We start from the raw sequence: 22,337 nt of genomic DNA, 5'->3' as shown, positions 1-22,337 counted from the left end.
TAAATCTTTCAGCTGAACTATTTCTAGAATAAGGGTCCACTCCTGACCCTTGCTGCAGTGAAACTATTCATATGGGCAGGGATTACTCACATGAGTGATAATCACAGATGTATTTCCTAATACAGTTATGCCAAAAAAAATTGGATCCATTTTTCTGCATGTTTCATGGATGCAATATGAAACAATAAAGGAAAGGCTTCAAAAGTGATCTTGTTTCTGTTTATCTCAAGTTGGGAAGAAAACAAATTAATAATTTGCAAACCAACAAGATCTCAACCTTAAAATGCCTCTGGTCATCAATTGTTGCACGAAAGGAAACATAAAATGCAAAAGAAAACTGAGGATTACATTTCAAAATCAAGAAAAGAACAGCTTCTATACAGAAGAAATGTTTGCTTTATACTCTGCACAGATGCTGTACAAGCAAAATTCTCAGTATATTAATATAAACTGTCTGAAAAAAAATTGGACCCGATTTCATAAGACCAGCAAAAACAAAACAAAGGGAAGCATGACGTTTATGGGCATTTTCCTCTAGCACAACCATGCAAGCTGAGCTGTGAAACTGTGATGGAAATATTAGAGCTGTTGTGCCTGAAAAAACGCAGTGATCATTTCATTCTTCCTGTCTTTTAATGCTCCAGGGTTTTGGAGACGAATAGGAGCAATAAGTTCACTTTGCAGAATTAATGCTGTAATTCTTTATCATAAGAGCAGAGCATTACCTCAATCTGATTTTTCTACAAAATGGTTCAAAGTCTATTTTTAATGATGGCCCTAATTTGTTAACACCTTTTAAATTATTAATCCCCTTTATATTCAAGTAGTTATTGCATGTCATAACAATGTATCTATGCAGGGAAATTTAATAGTATTTTCTGCATGTCAAGAAAAGGCTTGTTCTGCAAAATGCTATTAAAACTGATAATGAGCTAAATATTTGCCATAGCAAACACTGAAATTACTATATCAATCAACTTTGGGTTCTCTTATTCAATAAACAAAATTTAACCTATTAACTTTGCCTAATTTTAGGCAGGAAAATGCTTGTTTTCAGGCATATCTTGCCCTTGACTTCATATCTTTATCATCTCATAACTACATTTTCCTGGCCAATTAAACCATTGTTTTGAATCAGATGTAGTAATATAAGCCTTTTATTCTGTCTTGAATGCAACTATATCACTAGATCCTGAATGCGATTTTCTCTGAGCAAATTTAGACTACATTTTAAAGCACACATATATCACAGGAAAATGATAAGCTATGCTCCTAAAGACACCTTTCACATTAAAGAAAAAAAAAAAAAGATTTATAAGGAAGTCAAAGGGCAAAATAAAACCCTATATTGCAAGTCTCTTAACTCCTCAGATTTCAGTATTTCCGCAGATTTGTCTATGTGGCAGTTATCGTGTGCCAGTTAACTATGTGCTAGTGTCTATGTGTTTGTGTTAACATTTTAAGAAAATAACTCCCAAAATAAAACTGCATGCAAGCTTCACCACTGACAGACACATGAAGGAAGGCATCCTCTTTCATGAGCATCTAAAGCATAAATCTGAATGCTGACTGAATACCTAACACCCAATTCAGTGGGGAAAAAAAAAAAAAAAGAGGCAGGTTCCATCTCTGAAGAGCACACATAAGCTGAAATGGTTTATTGCATAAGATGAGAGCCCTGCCTCAACAGCGTCTGCTGGTGTGTGATATTGCCGTTCACGCAGAAGCAGCTATACTCACCCGCTCACTTGCTTTTGCCACAGCAAATTGTTGTGATATCAAGAGGGATCAAAGCGCACCCTCTAGAGGCTAAACCAAATGCCTGGCATGATTGCAAGCCACCCTCTCCCCTCGGCCCCCCACCCTGGGGTCGTTTCGGGCCCTAGACCACCTCTTGCAAACAAACTGACTGTAGGCAGTCATGAGAAGTGTAGTAAAAATACCAGTTTTGCACTGGTGCCTGGATGTAAAATTCTAGAAAGAATTGTTCTTTTGCAAGTGCATCCTGCATTGCACTGCTGTCCAGGATAGCATGAGTGTGCAAACAACATGAAGAATAAGATTTTCTTACCCCTGCCTGCAATAAGGGCCACATCTTGCTCACACTGGACTCCAGAAACATAGGAGAAGCAAAGTGCAGTCAAAGGGCATGCTTCCCCAGTTTTGAGGAAAAGAGGTGTAGACACTAATCCAATAACTTATTGTTTTTACTCAAGGACAATTTCTTAATAGAAAATATTTCCAGTGAAATGAAGCAGAGCCTCTCCTGTCGTTTAGGTAAGACAAGGCTCCTTATAAAGGCTCATGCTTGTGGGTCTTGTCCCTCAGCTTACAATGAAACTGTTTCTTCTTTTCTCATATTTCACATCCTGCTATACCTCACTGCTGCTAAATAAAGCACCTGTGTGAAAGAATACCAATTTCAGTTAATTAGGGGCAAAACCAGAATTAAGCTATTTTTCCTATGTAAATTACATAAAGAGTTTACCTAAAACTACCCAAATTCTCCTCTTAACAATAATCACGTGTTAAATCTCTTACACTTTGCTCTCCAAGAGAGTACTCTGTTCATTAAGAAAAAATTTTCTATTAAAGATCTTATTTTTCATAATAATTAATAAAAATGGTGATTTTCAAGAGGATACCATGGATTGTTCATAAACATATGTAATGTCTTAAACTGTTCCATAGTTTTCTCTGGTTATCAAGATAGACCAAATTTTCAGGTACAAGTTTGCAACCATTCATGTACAAAACTGCATTTGATGTAATCAAGGCTGAGTTCATATCAGGAACCTGTGTGTGAAAACAGTTAAATGATAACAATTATCCCCCCCAGTGAGCATAATAAAGTCAGGAAATTCGGAATTACTTTAAGGTTAAATTTAAAAGAATCTCAAATTTACAGAAAGATTGCTGTTGAAGGTTCAGAAACATTCTCGGTTTCCTTGTAGTGACATGCGATACATAAAAAAATTACCATTAGTGGCTGCAGTTTCAGTTAAAACTGATTTAAAAAACCCACACTTTGTAGTTTCAAGTATTTCTGCTTACAGTACCTCTAGTACGACAAGGAAAAACAGAGTACCTCTAGGAAAACAAGGAAGAAAGAGTGACTTTGCAACAGGGGAGTGTTGCTCACTTCTATCTCATACTGTGCCAATACAGAGAAGTACGCCATCGGAGGTACACCACGCAGAGACATGCACCGTCAGCAAGCTAAACCCAACCCTTCGAGGCAGCTACTGAGACTGAACCACTGTAGCTTAATCTGAGATTGCTCTAAAGGCCATTTTATTTTAGGCGATTATAATTGCTAATAATGGTTTGTTAATCTTACTTTTAGCATATAAAAAGTTGGCTAAAATCTCAAACCAGAGAAATAAAATTGTGTATAGCAAAGCAAACATGAAAGAACCTGATGGGTCTCAGGTAGGTATGAAAGACAGGAAGATTACCACATAGACAAGTGCCAAACATATATATACACACATATACACTTATATATATAATTTTTTTTTTTTGTACAGTTTGGAGGTATAGCCTGGAGAACTGCACCAAAATCAGCCAATGGAGACAATTTCAGAATAAGAAAAGAACTACGAAGAGTTAAGATTAATCAAAAAAGTGAGTTTAATTTAATGGAGGGAGGGCAGAAATGAATAATCTATTTAAAAGTTAAAACTATCATTTAAAATATTAAATAAAAAATAAAGTTTCAGCTAACTCTTGTAGCAACCAAACATGTATCAACCACTAACACCTCAGAATCACAATTAAAACAACACTGATGGAGGGAAACTTTTCCCATCTGTTTCCAGGAAGCTGTAGAGCAGAATCGCTCAGACTTCTAAGTAATGATTAGGTCAGAAGATCTTAAGCCCTTGTTTTATCCATTAAGACTGAGATTCTCAGGAACACTGGAAACTTCTGTCTAGTCTAAATAAAATGCAACAGCCTCCTTAATATTTAGACAACAAAGTTCTGTGTACACAGAAATTACAAGGTCAGGAAAAAAATGTTTTTCCCTTTACTAAGTATGGCTGTCTATGTTGGACATCAGCAGGTGACACACAGGAATCCTTAGAGACAAATACTTGAAAATGTTTACAGCTAGAGAGAGAGACATTGAAGACTCAATGATTATGAGAACTTGAACACAAAGCTCAAGTTTAAGGAAATCAATAATGGACAACATATCTCACTTTAAGTCTGACGATAGGCCATGATCACAGACAATTTTCTTCTTTCTTTCCATTAGGAACACTCCTCTCAAATACCCTCAAACACAGTGGCATCTCACAATATAAAAACCAAACCATATGTGTCTCTGCAATGCTTGGTGTACATGTAAGTAGGGGAAAGAAACATCCCTTTTCTCCAGAGAGGCTCCATCTATCAATCTGGAGCATTCACAGCAGAGTGAGATGACTGAAATTGGTAGAAGAAAATCAAACACACCTCCTATTTCACATGGAGTGAAAGAATATATGGAAGACCAACTAACTGCCTGGCTGTAACTGCTTCCATAGGATACTCTTTCTGTTCAACTGCGATGAAGCCACTTTCCTGAAGCAGTGTCTCCTTGAGCAGAATGCTTGCTGGATGCAATTTGAGTGGGTTTTATCGATCATTTGATCTATTTGAAGACTGATGCTTTTTGTACTCTCTTCCCTTAGTTATAACTTCTGCAGAAGACAAATATAGCCTCAGATATTTTTTTCATGAATGAGTCCTATGCAAACAACAGCCCTGTCAGCTTCTAACTTAGGTAGAAGCTTTTCTGTAGGAAGCTCTTACTAACGGAGGTAGCTATGGTTAAATCTTAGTTAGGATAGGAAGAGGAGTGACATTTAGAAAAGAATTTGACTTGAGAACCTGGAGCAAGGGAACTATTGATGATAAGACTGCTAGAAGAGGATCCAAGATCAGAAAAAAAAAGCACCTTAATTGAGTTGCCATGGGAGGAAAAAAAAAAAAGAATTGATGAAAAGGGAATAAAAGCATTTGACAAGGGTTCAAAAGAATAGTCGTTTGGCTTGTAAATATTTTGATTTCTTTTTTACAAAAGTGGCAAATCGGGACTCTGTACAGCTTTATGAGACTTGAGAGTTGTGAAAGTACACAGCAGTACTGTAATTTTATTTATTTGAGAATATGGATTAAATTACTGAACTCTGAACCTGGAGAAAAATCAGAGTCTGATTTCTTAAGTATCAAAATATACATTCTAGAATGGATAAAGTGACTGTTCAGATCTCACATCTGGGTTCCTAGAAGAAACATCCTCAATCATAAATAAGGATCTAAAGCATTTCATTTTAGTTCAGTTGCATCTCTAGTAAGAGTTGAAATATGAGTGGATTAACTCAATAAGATGAATTCAGAAACGTAGCTGCTTTCCTGCTTTAGAAACACATGTAAGGAGAAGAGTCCTGAATTATGTGAAACTTCGAATAACGAAGCTTCCCAGCACTTAGAGAGAACATTTAAGAATAAACAACAACCCTTCCCTCTGCATTGGTTTATTTTCTGCTAGTGAAGCCCTTTTTCTTCCTGTCCTTTTGGAGCAGATACTGATTTCCTGTGCTCAGCAGAGTAATATGGACTAGTCCTACTGAACAATATAACTGGAAAATAAATAAAAAGGAAACAGGATCCTTGCATCTTCTTTCTACCTCCTTCCATCAGTCCTGATCATAAGAAGGAAATACATTCCATCAAATCTAATTAATACTCAGTCATCCTTATAACCATCCTTTTCAGAAAAAGGATTAAAAAAAAAAATTATTATAAACCCCAGCATGTCTCAAATAATTCCTTTCTCTAAGGTTACTGCAAAGATGGAAGGAATGAATTTGAAGTCCTCATTTGATAGAGTAGATACAGAGTTTGAATTACAGACAACTTTAGACAGAAAGGAAAAACTTCCTATTTTTTTCCTTTTACTCCATCACTTTACACTTTAAAACAGATTGTCCATGGATGCTGTGGAAGGTTAATTGCCAGATATTTTTTAAGAACAGGCAAGAAAAACTTCTCTTTAAAATTGCATAAATACAGTTGCTCTTACATTGGAGCTGGAAAAGATGACATCTTAAAGTCCCTTCCATTATTTTTTTCTATGATCCTATGTTTATTGTCCTGGCTCATTAAATTCCACAGTTCTGGAAAAGACTTGAGATGATGCTGCCAAGGTGATTTGGATATCTTCAAATTAACCTCACAGGCTTTGGCACTGAGAAACAGAAAGACTGCCAACTGCTCTTCACATTTTCCCTAGCCTGCCTCCGATCCTTCTAACTGGCAACTAGTCAAAGTAAGACTGAACTTGTACACCTCTGTGTTTAAATGAATCAAAGCCTCATAGTTTACAGCAACAAATGTTAGAACCAGATTATCTTAAAAGGCAGATTGTACCTATGTGAAATCTGAAGGTAGCTTTGATTATCCTATCCAATTATCTCTAAGTAAATAAAACTTCTGTCTCCATGTCTTATCATATGCAACTCCTATGTCCTGGTTACTTGCATCTTCACAAGTGGTGAAGATTCCAGCTTTCCCCATCAGAAGATGATTCTTTCCTCTTTACAGACTGCATTGAGGACAAATATTTGTCTAAGATTGTCATTAACATGTATCAAAAGAAACCCAGGGAGCATACACAAAGAGGGTGGCTGAAAGGTGCTTTACAAATTGGGAAACAAATTAATTCAGTGAAAATTAATGATAATTATACCAATAAGGTTAAAATATTATAATACAACTGGAAAGAGGCAATAAAGTAGCAGTTTGTTGTTATTTGGCTTACAATTTCAAAAGATGCAAACCATTTGCTACTGTGTCAGCCTTACTGACTATACTCAGCTTTAACTGTTCTTACTCAGATATAGCTATACTGTTAAATGGTGAGAACCCCAAGTAGTAGGCTGACTTACTACACACACATAATGCCTAATTCAAGGGTTCAGGGCTCAGCTAGGCAAGTTAACAGCATGTTATACAATTATGTATGTGAGCACTTTAGCAGACAGCATCTGAAGAAATGCCCTACTGCAAATGCCACAATATTATGACAACAAATAGCACACACGATGGTAGTCTCTTTCTGCAAATATCAGATGTCACAGTACACAATTTATCTGCATCAAAAACATGGTTTCAAACTTGCACTGTAAGGAATCTAAGATCCTGAATCGATACTCAATTCACTTTGGAACTGAAAGGGATGGAGAGATGTCATGTGTTCCACTAGAACCTCCTTCCAGCACTGCCCAAAGACTTACACTGATGTCTTCTTCAGTCTAACCAAGGAGGGAGAGTAACAGTGTCCTGCTGTTTTGATTCTGAGGTGACAAAACTGGCATGAAGAAGGATTTATACTGCAGTCTGCACAGTATTACTTTATGCTGCAGATTGTGCATAGTATTACCAACTCCAGATGGCTCAGGGAACAAGGGATTTAATTTGGGGAAAAAAAAAAATGTTGCAAGAATCTAAATGTAGAACTTAAATGTAAGCTCCAAATGATCAAAATGCAAGATTTTGGATCTGCTGCACAATGTACTATTGTGGAACAAACTGTAGATTTTAAGGCAAACCCTAAAAATCATAGCAGGACTTAAAACGAAATAAAAAACCAGCCCGAGTATATATAGCCTGTAAACAAACAAACAAACTAAAGCAAACAGCTGTAAACGCTTTTAAAAGGTTAGGGCTACCTCTAAACCTTTTAGAAAACTGGAAAGCATGTGAGATGTATTGACACAGAGATGTATTGTTGCATGTGCATATATATATTCTGCAAGAATAACCAAGGATCAGAGTTCAAAATGCCTGGGAAAATCTAAACGTCTGGGTGCAGAACCCCTAGATCTCACTCATATGGGAAAAAAATCCTCTGAAAACAAACACTTGTTTTCTCTTCAATCAAAGGTTAAAATGGATTCATTGCTGACTTCGTCCATTTACCAATTGTTGACAGCTGTCAATACAGGGATTTGATTTCTTTATCCAAGCATCACAAACACTACATTAGTATCTTCAGAGAAAGATCTTGACTGGGAGCTGCAGTTTCACTGCCCCAACTCAATTACTGCATTCTTGAACTGCAATGTATTCATTTGTGGGCAGTGGGGCAGCCAGTGGGAGGGTATTGATTGGAGTATAATGTCATGTGTAGCAGCGAGAGTAAGATGAAAAGTGTTTTCTGCTTAATGGGTTGGTATTAAGTAGGTGGGAATGGCTTCTAATTAGCCAACAATTGCTGTGTTTCTCAGTTTCCCTCCCTTCCCTCCTCCTGTCGGTCACCAGCTGCCAATCTCTCTCTCCTTTTCCCTTTTTGTGTGGAGTTCATTGCTCACTGCAGTGAAAGCCTTTGTTTAAAAAAGAGGGCTCCCAGGGTCTCATCTGCCAGGGTACAGCTTGCTGCCTGCGATGAGTAGCAACTGTCAGTTTATTTTATCTCAACCTTTTCATCATTCTGCTGAAACTGGTCGAGTGAAACCACCTGAGAGACCTGAGGATTCAGTACCTACAAGTCATTAGCCAGGACTGCTCAGTCTCTCCCCACACAGCAAGTCAACTGAACACTGCTTAAAATATAGTCCACTTTAACCCCGTATTTTCCTATGGATGTATTAGAACTCTTCCTCCTTCTTCTGGATTTTAGTTTCATGATTATTCCTTAAACATACTACAACTATGATTATATTTTCCAGTGCTTCTCAACACAAATGCCCAACCAATACTCTTTAGAAATACAAAATATATTAAAATATATTTATTACAATACCTTCAACTGGAACCTCCCTCTTTTCTAGGTTATGTTCCCCAGCATGAATATCATACCTAGCAATTCCCCCAACTGTTTGAACCTCTGATTACCTGTAAGTTTTTGATAATGCATCTCAAATAAAAGGGACAAATTCTGCTCATAGTTGCACTTGTGCAACCCCCCTCAAATCAACAAGATTTTATGGGCATAACAAAAACTAGTATTTGGTCCACAATTTTTAGTATATTTGCAACATTTTCCTCTCCTTGCCATACAGTTTCTCTCTCTGTATGTACATATACTTCACATGCACATCCACCTTCCAAACAGCTAATATAATTGCAGTACAATCATTAGAAACTTATTAAAGTATGTGGGAGAAATACTTTGTTTTGAACTAAAACCAAATTAAATTTATCTAAATCAAATTTCTAAGTCATTAGCCTGGACAATCTTTTTCTGGTAATCACAACTAACTTGTTGCAGTCATTACTAACAGTTTTAATACAGAAACTGAAATATTGCTTTCCTCTATGTAAGCAGTGAGCCATTTCAAGAGATGACAAGAACAAACCCAGTTATCCTCCAATATATCAGTTGATTTCCTAATGCTTAAAATTGTCAATGTTTCATCTCAATTCTCTTCTTACTGAAGCATAAGTGTGCATGCTTGTATGAATACCAACAAAATAAAATATAATTTGCTGTAATATTATTCTCAAAACTGAGGTAAAGGTACCAGTGACAATAAGCACACTCTTGGGGAATTACAAATCTCAGGATGCTGTTCAGCAGATTGAAAGGTTGTGGAGTCAAAGAACTGGGCTCCATACACCCTGAAATGACATTTTCCACCAGAAGAACAAAAGTGTAAGGCAAACAGAGGGCTGCAAGTGCTGCACGCAGGATAAGAAGTCAATGGATGGCCCAGAACTACCAACACTATGCAGGATGCATTCCTCCACCCCTCCTGGTTGCTACCAGCTATATCATTCTCATTTTCCTTGACACCAGCTACTGGGGCATGATCTGGAGGTCCTATTCTTCAAATTCCTTGGGTGCACAACATGAGCTGAGCAAGACTACTGTACAGCATACTCATCCTCCATCTTTCAGGTTCAATTCTATATCAGCAATGAGTTGAATGCACAGTGCCATCACCTGGATGCCCAGTTGCGATGCTGACACAATCAGACAGCTTGATGTCTATGTTCACGTGATCTGTAAATATCAGACAGAATGAAATACAACTTCACAAAAAGACACGGTTTGAGTATCAGCTTTCACAGATTATCATTAGCATATGAATAAGTGAAAGGTTCAGATATGAGTGGTGCTGGGCACTTGCAGTTCCCATTTCAAAAACTGCTGCTGCAGAATAATTCCCCGCAGGAGCTGACACCAGCTACATCATTGTGTTTGACTAACACTCGTAGCAGCTACATCTCAAAAATTAAAAATTATGTCAGAATTTTTGGGAAAAGGAATTGTATTAAAACACTGTAGCAACCACGGAAAAAATATGAAAAAACCCTTTGATTCAGGACAATTTCAAACTGGCCTCCCCTGATCAATTACTCTATCTGATACTTACTAATGCTAGTATTATAGGACAGTAGCTACTTGTTCAAAATGTTGTACTTGTATGAAACACTAAGGTAAATACTGTATAATTACTGGGCGGTGTGGCAAATCTTGTATGAGCCCTTAAATGGGACTATTCTGTATTACAGATAATATTGAGTGCTTAACTGAGGGAGTAGAAACAAGTGGATGAGCCTGGGGGCATGGTCATCTACTTAAGCATGCATTTGGATCTTCAAGCTAATTAATCACCGAGTTGTATGCTTAAACTTAGTCAATCCATTCATACAGGTGATTAAGATATTTTTAAAGGCTATTTTGATACTTCACAATTTTGTATTAACCAATTTACCAAGATACTCAATATGAAGTGTGATTCTTTTCAGTCTATTCTCTGATCACAATACAATAAAATCACAGCGCATGAAGAACAGTGCCAAAAAACCGAGGAAACCTGAAAAACCAGTCTAAAAAACCCCTTATTGATTCTACTACAAGCACAAAAAATGTACCTAATAAGGTATAGGTTGAGATGCTAGCTCCTGTGTATAGAGGTAAGTGACTTACACTCCTTAAACATTGACTGGAACATACATAAAATTTGGGTTTGGAATGAAGGTGCGGGGCCAAAAGGGAGGAAGAATAACTTTCAATATAAAAGTGAAGAACGGGAGAGAAAATAAAAGAGAGCTAGGGCACAGAACAGACAGGGGAAAAGGAATAACAAAAAGAAAATAACTGTTTCAGAAACTGTTAAAAAAATCACAGAATATTTCTGATTATTACAGAAAATAATGAAGAGATGGATTTGGGGGCAAAAGAAATATGGTTTCATAAATACATTAGTTGTGGAAGTATGACACTTTACTTTTTAAAATAGATTGACTCATCCTAAATGCAAATAATTTAAATCTTGACTATCTTCAGACCACAGTCCTAATAAAAACAACAATTTGTTACTTAAATATAAGAGGAACATAAAAGGATATGTCCAGGCAGGGGAAGGCATCTCAGAAAAAACCCTCAAGATGCAGAAAAGCAAGCTGGTTTGGGAGACCAAGGAGAAGGAAGGTGTTTGATACACTGACTGTGACTTCTGAGATGACCTAAAGGTTCTGCTACAGAAAATATGCACAGAACACAGTTCCTTTGTCTTGGCTTTGATTTTCTATGCCCAAAGATTGTTGGGGAGCTTTTGGTAAGGAAGGGTTTGCAGCAGAGAACTGTTTTCATATTGACTTGAGGTCAATCTCTCTCAGTTGGCATGTTTGTAGACAGCATCAATAAAAGGTTCTTTATGAAGTCTAAATGACAACAACTTTCTCAATATTAAACAAAACCATAAAAGTCTGCTCGTTGTTTCTTTCTGAGGATCAATTTTTCGTTTTTGAGAACAAGAGCATAAAACCACCAGAGACATCTCGGCTTGTGTATGCACCAAAGGGGCCTATGATGGGCACATGCAGAGAAGCCCTAAGGCCACTTCGAAGTATGCCAACTGGTTATTCGTCCTTTGGCCCTGCATCCATCAGGGGACTGCCAGAGCACATCAGCTGCCAGCTGCTCTGCTTTATGACTCTCTGTCAGTGCAATTTCTTACACTCCAGACTGCAGGCAAACCTAAAATTTCTAGTGCCTCAAATCAAAGGTTTCTCCAGAAGTGACCTAATGTGGCAAGAGCTTCAACTTCTTTTGCACCATTCAAGTGACCTACGGAATCAGAGCAGGATTGAGCTTCTGCCCTGAGAATTTTCACTCTTTAAACTGTTAAGGAACTCCACTTCTGGTAGAAATACTGACAGTGCAGTGCATAAAGCTACACTAAAGGGTCCGACAATATACTGTAGTTTGAACATTTTTTCAATGTTCCAACATTTTTTTTTTCCACAAGAAAGAACAATTCACCTTATTTAGGGAACCATTTTCTGCTGATCTAGAAAACTTGTCTGAGAAAACACAGCTGGATAACAACAATGTTTAGCACAGGATGTGTCTAAAGCAAATGCATGGTGAGCTTTAGACGTTTCCATAGAAAGTATCAGATGGAAGAAAAATCTAGATGAGATACAATTTCTCCTCTGGCTAACATGTTTTCATATAACTGTAGATGACAAGAACAGTCACAGTTGCATTAGGCAGGATGATAGTGAACTTTTTTAAGTTATAACACTACTTAGACATAACAAGAACTGCTAACTCTTGGCAAAGACTATGAAGAAACTTCTCCTAACACATTATTCCATGGTTAAACATTAAAATATTCTGTGAACCTTCCTCTCAAATCTGATATTGCCAATCCATAGACTTGGCCTAGATCTGATCCTGCCTAGCAACTCCCAATTATTTAAGGCAGTATTTAAAATGAAATCACAGGAAAAAAACCTGGATAGGGCATTTGTACAAAGCATAGGAAAACTGAATATCAGCACTCCCCTGCCATGTTTTTTCAGACAAACTTCAGTCATCAGCAGAAAACAGAACAAGCTACTGTAGTCACGGCAAAACTGACATAGATGTTTACATGGTGTTCTCAGACTCTTCATTGAGAATCTGGTGCCTCCAGCCACTGATCGCAATGTACCAAAAAACTTCCCTGTCACCCTCCGTTCTTCTCTTCATACTTGATTCTTTCTATAGTCCAAGCAATAATCACTCTCACTTTCTAAAAATATCAGAGTATATCACTAAGTAGACTTAATCAAATACTTAGAACCCCAATTAATAATAAATAACATAAGATATATGAACCACATAAGCTGATTTTCTGAAGCAGCTGTTCCATGCCATCAACATCTATATGTAAGCATGCTGTTTTTCAACATTTACTTAAGATATGATGCATTGGTATCAAAGGCACAGCAGTACAAAAAATGACTGAGATTTTTTAATTTTAAAAGTGAGATAAGCTAAAATTCAGCAACTGATGAGTGCTAGGTGATGTGAATAAGAAGAGGCAGTACGAATTTAGAAAATTTTAGGGAAAAAGAAATAATGACAGAACCACCTCTAAACTTCTTTATTTTTTGGTAATATTTTTCACGAATGTATATATTTTGGCATTTCTAATCACTGTACTTTTCTAGAAGTAAGCAAATTATTCTATTTGATAAACCCCCCAAAAGTGTGCAGAAGCCATCCCGTGAATTTCAGTAGGGGACACTGAAGCATTTGAGCTACTTTTGAAACATGCTTATTAAGAAGTGGGCCTTCATGTCTCTGGCACGGGGTCAGACTTGGAGTCTGTGTGTACTTGGTCACACACAGCCTTTCCATAATTTAAAATCATAGTTCTCATTTAACAGTGTGAATAATTATGTAGTTCCTTTATTTCATGTTCAGTTGTATTTCCTGAGAAACCAGCAAAATCTGGCTCTAAAATCCTTTCTATTTTTCATTATTTTTGGTCACATTAACAATATATACTGAAAAAATTAAATAAACACTCAGTTTGTATAACTTGCTTTTGACATAAATCATAAGCATACAGAGCTTGAAGCAGGGTCCATCACAGAGCCTATCTCCAGTCTCTTGCACAGTGAACAAACCGCTGAGAGGGAGGAGGGGCCCAGAGGGTCAGAGAGGCACGGGCATGCTCTCTGCCTCCCCAAAATTGGTTTGGCTTGTCCAAATGCAGTCTAGCTACTTTGCCACTGACAGCATTTACATTTAATTATCTTTACTCAACCAGTTAGTTACAAAACCCACTAATATACTATCAAGAAGTCTGTTTAAAGAAAATAATAAGACTGGATGCTAATTCCAGTCACCATACAAGCCTATATATTTGCCTTCTGTACATGTTCACTGGAGAATAAAACTTACTAAATAATAAATGATCCAAACAATATAACAAACACACGAACAGCAGCTTTGAGGGAGTGCATGCACATGCACAGCTCCGGAAGTCCCACATCAGTATCATGACATGACAAAATCTATGCCAGAGCTTTAGATATGAAATATGCAGTGAAAGGAACCTGCTAACACAAGCCTCTACCTTTTCACTGACATCATAAAAGAGCTACTTTATGGATATATATCTGGTTAAGGTACAAAGACTTGCAATTTTTGTAGTTTTGATCAGTGCATCATATCTTTTCTTTCTCTTAAATGTTCTCAGATCAAAAAATCTGCTACCACAGATGAATACTGGGCAAATAGAAAGTATAATTTATAACGCACATTCCCGATGAAGATTGGATTTGATTTGCTGAAGTATAGTCAAACATTCTGAGTACAGAGGCATGGCATAACAGTTTTATTTAGCATGCATTTGAGGTAACTAACATAATTTATTAATGGAGGAAAGACAAGATTTGTAATGTTAGAACTTTTCCTGGAATTAGTGTACTTCAGAAAGAAGAGACAGTAAAAAAGCAGTTTATCATGTTATGAAGCAGACTGTTCTACTGTTGGACACTATTACTGAAATGGCCCATAAATTACATGGCTGTAGTAAGTTACAGTAGAGAAATGTTAACAGAATTTGTTTAGTGTAATCTTTGATCTCATATCTCACTTCTGACTTTACCATTCTTTAGGGATAATACTTTTATTAATGAATGACAAAGTCACACATAAGCTCAATCTAAAATGCAATGTAAGATATGTTTTTCAACGCATTAACAATTTTGTGCTAGCCTCATCTTTTACAGAAAAATACTGTAAAACATCTTAAAGAGCTTTTAAAAATGTGAATTGGTAAGATGACAATTTAACTTTTTACACAACAAAAAGGACACATTCACATTATGGAATGTACCATTCCATACATCTATGAGAGGGAGCTGAAGAAAGAATATTTGAGGGACTACGTATTTGGGAGTAAGAACAAAAACTCATTGGATTGTATTTTCCAAGATATAGTTTTAGCTGGTGCACGCGTTTTAAATCACAGTAAAAGCTGCTCAAGTGTGAAATGCTAGAAATAGTCCTGATCATGCGGAAATTAATGGTACAAGACAATTCCATTGATCATAAGACTTCACAATTGATGATATGGGTAAGATATGATATTTATGCTCATTTGTAGCTCTTATTAAAAAAAAAAAAACAAAAAACCCAAACAACAAACCAAACCAAAACAACAGAACAAACACAGAAAATCTACTGTAAAATGTGTCAATTTTGCAAAGTTCTGAAGTCACAAAATGTAAATCTAATTTACTGTCAAAAGAATGGAACATTTCTCAGGAAAACAACTGAATACTTTTTAGTATGAGGAATACAACACATTGTAAGTCCACTCTTAAAAGTGTTTAGATGATTTCAAGCATCCAAAGTCTCTTGCTGAGGCACAGCCCTACCAGATGCAATGACCTGGACTGTGAGCTACTAGACTCACAGAAAACACAAATCCTGGTCAGCATTTCACGCAATCAATATCCAAAATCTGATCCAAAATTTTCCTGCCTTCAGCACCTTTAATTATTCTTCTCCCTTCTAGAAGGTGTCAAGTCAGAAGATTATTTATTGAAAGACCTGTGAAATATTTTCTCATCAGATAATGTTTGTGATGCTGTGGGTTCCTTTTTAGGCTGCAACATGGAGTCACAAGCCTTTTTGCCTACTGATTCTGCTGATAATTATTTTTTATACATTTGACTAAACATAAAAAGATCAATGAAAATGTATTTGTTCTTGCAGTGGCATCTCAAGACAGCATAAATAACTCTCCCGTGAGTGAAGCCAGGTGACTGAGTCAAATGCAGCAGATAGAAACACATTCTCCTTTGCATTTATAAACACCGTTTTCTGACAATTGCATCCCTTTTGTCCACAACAACTTTGGTCAAAACATCCATTTTATTAATAAATGTTGAGGTAAATTGAGTAATTAATGGTTCTTCCTGCCTGGTTATTGAAATGATTGATTTAGAAAATAAGCCTTGGTTGAAAGACATAAGGTATATGGCAGTATTTGAATTTAAATGTCACTGTTCCTCCAGTAGCCTGAGTATTTCTTTTGCCTAAGAACACAGAAACTGCTCTCATTTTTTGGTCACAGAAGAATTATTCAGTCAGAACAGTTAGAAATAAAAACTTACTACCTTCCTTCTTCCTTTCATTAAATTCCCCTGCAGATTAAGAACTACCATTGCATCTTGTCTTTAGCTGTTTTATCCTCAAAAATACTGAGAAAAGTCTAGTAGATTATCGATGTTGAGCTGTTTGAAAGAGCTAGAAATACTGTTGTATTATCACAGCAGGAATTTCCAAAGTGATGAGTTCATCATAGGATAAACAGACATTCTCCTGGAAGGTAGGACAAAGGCTGTACCTGAAACTCAAAGCCAATGAATCCCAATATTGAACTGGTGCCAGGTCATGTTTTGCCAGACAAAGATATTAAAAATGTAATGCCAGTACTAACGAGAGATTTGGCACACAAAACATAAAGAATGTTACAGATTGTGCTGACAGTGTGACACTATGTTTTCCTGGATGTAATCTGGGTATCATGAGAGTAAGCTTGGAGCACTAATGAGAAGAATGATATTGAACTGGAAGAGCTGCTAAATATGCAGTAGCCACAGGGTTCCTGGAGTTAACTGGAACTAAAATGAAAACTGTAATACCAAAAGTAACAGAGGGTAAACTAGGCAGGAATACAGAAGGAAGAGAGTATCAGCAGGCGAAACTTGTTTCTGGTACCATGCTTGCCAGGACAACAAAGGGCGTTTCTAATCATACTCTTTTTATCCCTGAAGTAATGTTAAAGAGGAGCACGAAGCTCGGGCTTAAAGGGGGCACATATCATTTTAGGATATAAAAGAGTGTCACAACTGGCTGGAGAAAATGATGCCTAAAAGTTGAACAGAAAAACTCTTTATGTGCAAGAAGTAAAATACATGTTGAAGATGCAAAGGTCATCCTATCTCTTTGAGGGTCTTGGTTTTTTGTTGCTGCCATTGTTGATTTTTGTTGGCCTCCTATTTACATAATATACTATGAGCCTCAGATGAAATGCATATAAAATTGCTTTTTCTTTGACCATCCCTGTTGGAATGCTTGGCATCTGCACTACAGGTCTAGAAATTTACTATCCCTTGCAGGAGACATTCAGCCAACTAACTCTACCAGCCAACAAAATCTGTGACTGTGCTGGATGTTCACTTATTGAGGCACAAATCAGAAACACATTGCCATCAAGAAAGAACTGCCCTGTTACCATCATTGGAACTCTAAACAGAGTGCTATCTAATTTGTTAGCTCTTCAGCCTGCCAACGGATGTGCTCATTCCACAACTCTCAGTTGCTTCCAGTGTTGCCTTTGGTACCCTGGCTCCTGTTAAACTGCTAACATTTTAAATTACCAGGCTATTAACCACTTATTTGCTATATAACATTCACAACTGAAGTTATACTTAATTATTCCAGTCCTATCGAAGTGAAAGATATACAAGAAAACAGCAGACAAGCAGTTCTTTGGGAGTACGGTAACTGAGGGAATTTGGACACAATAACTCTGAAGTTCCATACTATGACTTTGCCCAAGCTGTCATTTATTTCCACTCTATTCCACGTTCACACTCTCCACAGGAATGCAGAGAGGAAGGTTTTGAGGTGGAGTAGACTTATTCCTTTTCCTTCCCCAGTACAATACAGTTTAATACTATCAATACTTGGAGATAACGCATAATTCAGTTTGGTTTGTATTAACATATAGCACAGGGGAAAAATGGTAAAGAAAATTTAAACCATGAAGAAAGAAGACTACTCTACACAAAGTCCTCCTCTGCTCTTTATCTGAGACAAGGAAACACAGTGAAGAAATCACAGAGTTGCTTATTTTTTTTCTTCCCCTTCAGTGTCAAGTATAAGGATGCCAAAAATAAAATGGCATGTGCTTCTGAATTCAGAACTATGTTCACTATGTCAAGCAGAAGTTCTTACTTTTAGTAACAGTTGAAAAACTGACTGCAAATATTTTTTTTTTTTTCCTTGAAGATTAAAATAGTGATATTTGACTAAACTAATACATTGCTGTTTGCCCATAACTGTGATGTTTTGGAAAACAGCGCTGGAAAAAAGTAAGTTACCATCTATAGCAACTACTACTATCTGTTTTTCCCTGCTATATTATATTTAAACCTATTTAATTCAGCCTTTAAAATAAGCACACAAAGGAGTAAATCTAACCTCCATTCAGTACAAGGATTAAACCCAGGAAATAATTTAATAAAACTGTACAAGGAAAACGACTTAACCATTGAGGACAATACAGCACTAATGCGTTTCATAACCAATGTCTTACCAACTGTAAGAGGGTCAGTGCACATGTCACTTCTGTTCTGCTTCCATGCCAGCAGGTACCTGAGGCTGATGGGATCTTCTGCTTCTATATGGCTGTTAAATGCCACCATCAGTTTATGAGCCTTCGCAATGCCACAATAAGTCCTTGTTTCATCCACTAAGGGCAAATTGTTTAAAGTTTTTGCTGTCTCAAAAGCCTGACTGAAATAATCAGAAGCTTCACTATAGTTCCCCTAGTAAAGAAAAGAAAAAAAAGAAAAGAATTGTAAAAACTACTTGTAGTCATCTGAATTTTATCTTGACATTAGAGCTTGCTCCTCTGGCACCTCAGAGATGTTGCAGCTGAGAGGCCAGCCCACAGAATGACTCATGGCATGGTATTAAGCAAATCACTCTCCCTTGCTGTTTCCTAACCTCTAAAATCCAGACAACACTGCTCATATCTTTCTCAGGAACTGAATTGATTTTTGGTTGTCTGCGTAGTATTTTAAACACACAAATCTAAGTATATCACTGCTAAGTATTAATATTGATTCCAGCCAGGCCTTTTAGAAATTACTGCTACTGTTTCATTAAGTTTAACATCTCTGGGGGGGGAAAGGTCCTCATTTACTATTGTGACACTAAGTTTTAGAAAAGAGATCTTAAAAATGGAGAAAAGAGAATAATGAAATGATGGACCAAAACCACAGAAAAGAACATAAATTAAAACTTACAGATTTATGAGGGAAGAAGGGGTATACCAAAACCCAGGGATATTCCTAATCACAAAAAGAGAAACAGTAGGAGAAATATAAGCCAACTGTTGCTAAATAGAAAACCCAAATAATTTATCTCTCTATCCTGCAGAATACAGAAATCCAACATTCATGAATACAGTAAAAAGGAATATAAACTACAGCAAATAATACATTTAGAGGAATTTTTAAAAGTATAAGAATTATTTTTTATGTGAGATATAAAACTCAATTTCTTGATCAAAGAGGAATTAAGAAAAAACTAGGGAAAATCATGATAGGCAGAAGGATACTGCTGAAAAGCTAAAATATTTCTTGGTATATATCTTCTTTACCATGAAGCTGGTTCGAGTTACCGTCAGAGATGGAGTCAAAAGAAGAGTTACAGAAGCAAGTTTCCAATTTAAGAAGTAGCATACCACCAGACATAAACAGAGCATAAAGAAAAGATTTGAAGAAATCTAAAAACAAAGAGATTGAATTTCTGATAAATAAATTACATCCCATTAAAACTAGGTAGCATAACCCAGGCTTGAAAGGTAGTAGTATATTCTGTGTTGGTATTATATGTGGCAGTGTGTAATAATTTTATGCTCTAGTAGCAGCATTATCTAATGTTTAATTATTATAGAAAAAGAATCCAATAACGATTTTGCCAAGATTGTCAAAAAAAGGTAAAAAATGAAGGTTTTTGCAAGGCTTTGAGGAATTTCAGAAGGACTTAATAATATTGAGTGGTTATGTGAGAGCAAATAAGGTAATTCATGCTGCCTGAACTATTTGTAACTTTTAGTGGGTTCTAATTAACTCAGGCTCAGCAAGGTGACCTTTAAATAACATGGGCAGCTATGCATTGGCTCCTCCTAAATACAAAACAGCTTTAATATCTAGTTAGGTCAAATAAAGTATTAGGATGCGTCAAGAATGCAGTGGAGAAAGCTAGAGTACAATCTACGTAAAGAAACAGTACATTAATAAAACTGGACTAAGTAAATATATGCCAAACAGCAAACATAAACCAGGAATAGAGTGGAAATTGTTACCGGTTACAATAGAAGAATAGGGATGAATTGCATTTAACTGAAGAGCAAGAAATTTAAAAATAACTACAGATAGCTTTCTCTTCTTAATGGATCGTTTATGATGACAATCTTGATCTCAAGCCTACTAAGAAGAAAGTTGGACATCCTTTTTTTAAAAGAAAAATTACACCATAAACAAGAGAAGGCAAAAAAGGGAGTAAGTCATTATGGAACTGTTCATCCTTTACCCTAAGGTTAGGAATTAAGGAATTAATTCTGGCTATTGTCAGAGCTAGACAACATTCCTGTGGCAGTTTCTATATGTCTATCATCATTAACCTGCCTGCTTCCTGGAAGACATCTTCCATTTCTTCCATTGGTGTGGAATTCTGCTGCCCTGATGGCACAAACTTCCTGACTGAAAACATTTTCAGAGCTGTCTTATCCTTTCACACTCAGCTTGATTTAGTAAGACTGAAATTCCCGTCTGTATAGAGTATAGAGATGAGGAGGAGAGACTCCAATTGATACCTGTTACGCTTGATACCACTTTTGGGGATCAAAATTTGAATAAGTGCCAAAATGTGCCTGTAACTAAAACAGGAGGAAAGAGTAATAGGAATTCAGGTAGCCTTTCGGCTTTGTTTAATACAGCAGGAGAGAAGAATCACGCCTATGAGGACACAGCAATGAATGAAGAATGATAAGCAGTGGGATAATAGATAAAAAGCAGAAACATATACCTACCATACTCTTGAGAACTATAATAGGGTAAATGATACAATTAGTGAGAGCAATGCATCAAATCAGACTAAGAAACTTGAGAAAAGTGAAATGAGAAATGACAGAGTATGTCATGAAACTCCATCAGAGTTTGCATGTTAAGTAAGCAACCTGCTTAACAAACTGTGAGAAATTAGACCCAACACTTGTGCATAACACAAACCCAGGCGTTTTAGGAAACAAGCATACGGGTAAAACAATCATGACTTGAGGGCAGGAACAGAGTGTACAGCATTAAGGAAATACATTGATGGTGATGGAATAGTGAGATGGCAGAACTGTAAGGATACAGCAACAGCATGGGCAGAGCAAAGTGAATTTGTTCAAAGTCACTTTGGGAAGAACAGTAAAAAGTTTACTAAAGGTCCCCAAGGATAGGTCTGGATATAAATAGAGATATCTTTAATTCGGTGAGAAGGACAGTACTACCACAAATTGTATCACTGGGGGAAGTACAGAGCTGAACAAAAATACCCTAATACTGACTTAGAGAATACTGGAGATGACAGCTGGCAACAAGTAGGCAGTGATCCAAGAGAGGAAATGTTAATTTAGACGCATTTTTAGTAACCATTGCTGACCTTGCAGAAAAAATGCTAAAGAAAATAGGGAATTGTAAAACTTTAATGTATTTTTCGTTTGGTATGTTTTAATCATATATTTTATGTAAGTTAATAAGGTTAAGTCATTGCATTTCCTCCCTTCTACACCACTACTCCAGTTCAAGGCAGCAAATTCTGAACTGAGAATTTAGAGAGTAACCAAAAAGAGGTTAATTCTTAAAATATCAGTTCTCATGAAACTGATTATTAGCAATGGTGGCAGAAATAGTGAACTACAGAGGTAGTTAAACAGAATTTAGTTAATTATTTTTAAGATTTGGAGTAGAAAAATTTAGCACAGTGTCACATCACCCTACTTTCTTCTAAGTTTCAGATCCATTTCAGCGTTACTTTAGCAAGTCCTCAAAGACTTTAAAATTTATTTTTCAATGGGAAATTTGGCATTTATGCTAAGAAAGTGTGTAAACAGAAAACTCTCACGTTAATTCAGAGATTACAGAGTGAGAAATTTTTCTACTGCTTATGAAACAAAAATGGGCCAGCAACTTTGGTAGTGGCAATTCTCTGTAAGCTAAATCTAGTGGGGAAAAAAAAAAAAAGGCTTTTGGGGGTAGTG

At 36.5% G+C, this 22,337-nt stretch overlaps 1 protein-coding gene across 1 annotated transcript in view; it reads right to left on the bottom strand.

The window, feature by feature from the left end:
- TTC29 (tetratricopeptide repeat domain 29) overlaps nt 1-22,337 on the bottom strand; it is a 138,372-nt gene that overhangs the window by 34,032 nt on the left and 82,003 nt on the right. Inside the window, exons 11-12 of the mRNA XM_042796872.1 lie at nt 19,333-19,377; nt 18,618-18,849 (exon numbers count right to left, since the gene is read on the bottom strand). Of these exons, the coding sequence (XP_042652806.1) occupies nt 18,618-18,849; nt 19,333-19,377 (277 nt within the window). The remainder of the gene's footprint in view (nt 1-18,617; nt 18,850-19,332; nt 19,378-22,337) is intronic.

The sequence above is a fragment of the Tyto alba genome, unplaced genomic scaffold, assembly GCF_018691265.1.
Source record: "Tyto alba isolate M040663 unplaced genomic scaffold, T.alba_DEE_v4.0 Super-Scaffold_23, whole genome shotgun sequence".
In the NCBI taxonomy this organism is placed as follows: Eukaryota; Metazoa; Chordata; class Aves; order Strigiformes; family Tytonidae; genus Tyto; species Tyto alba.
This window is presented reverse-complemented; position numbering and strand designations above follow the sequence as displayed.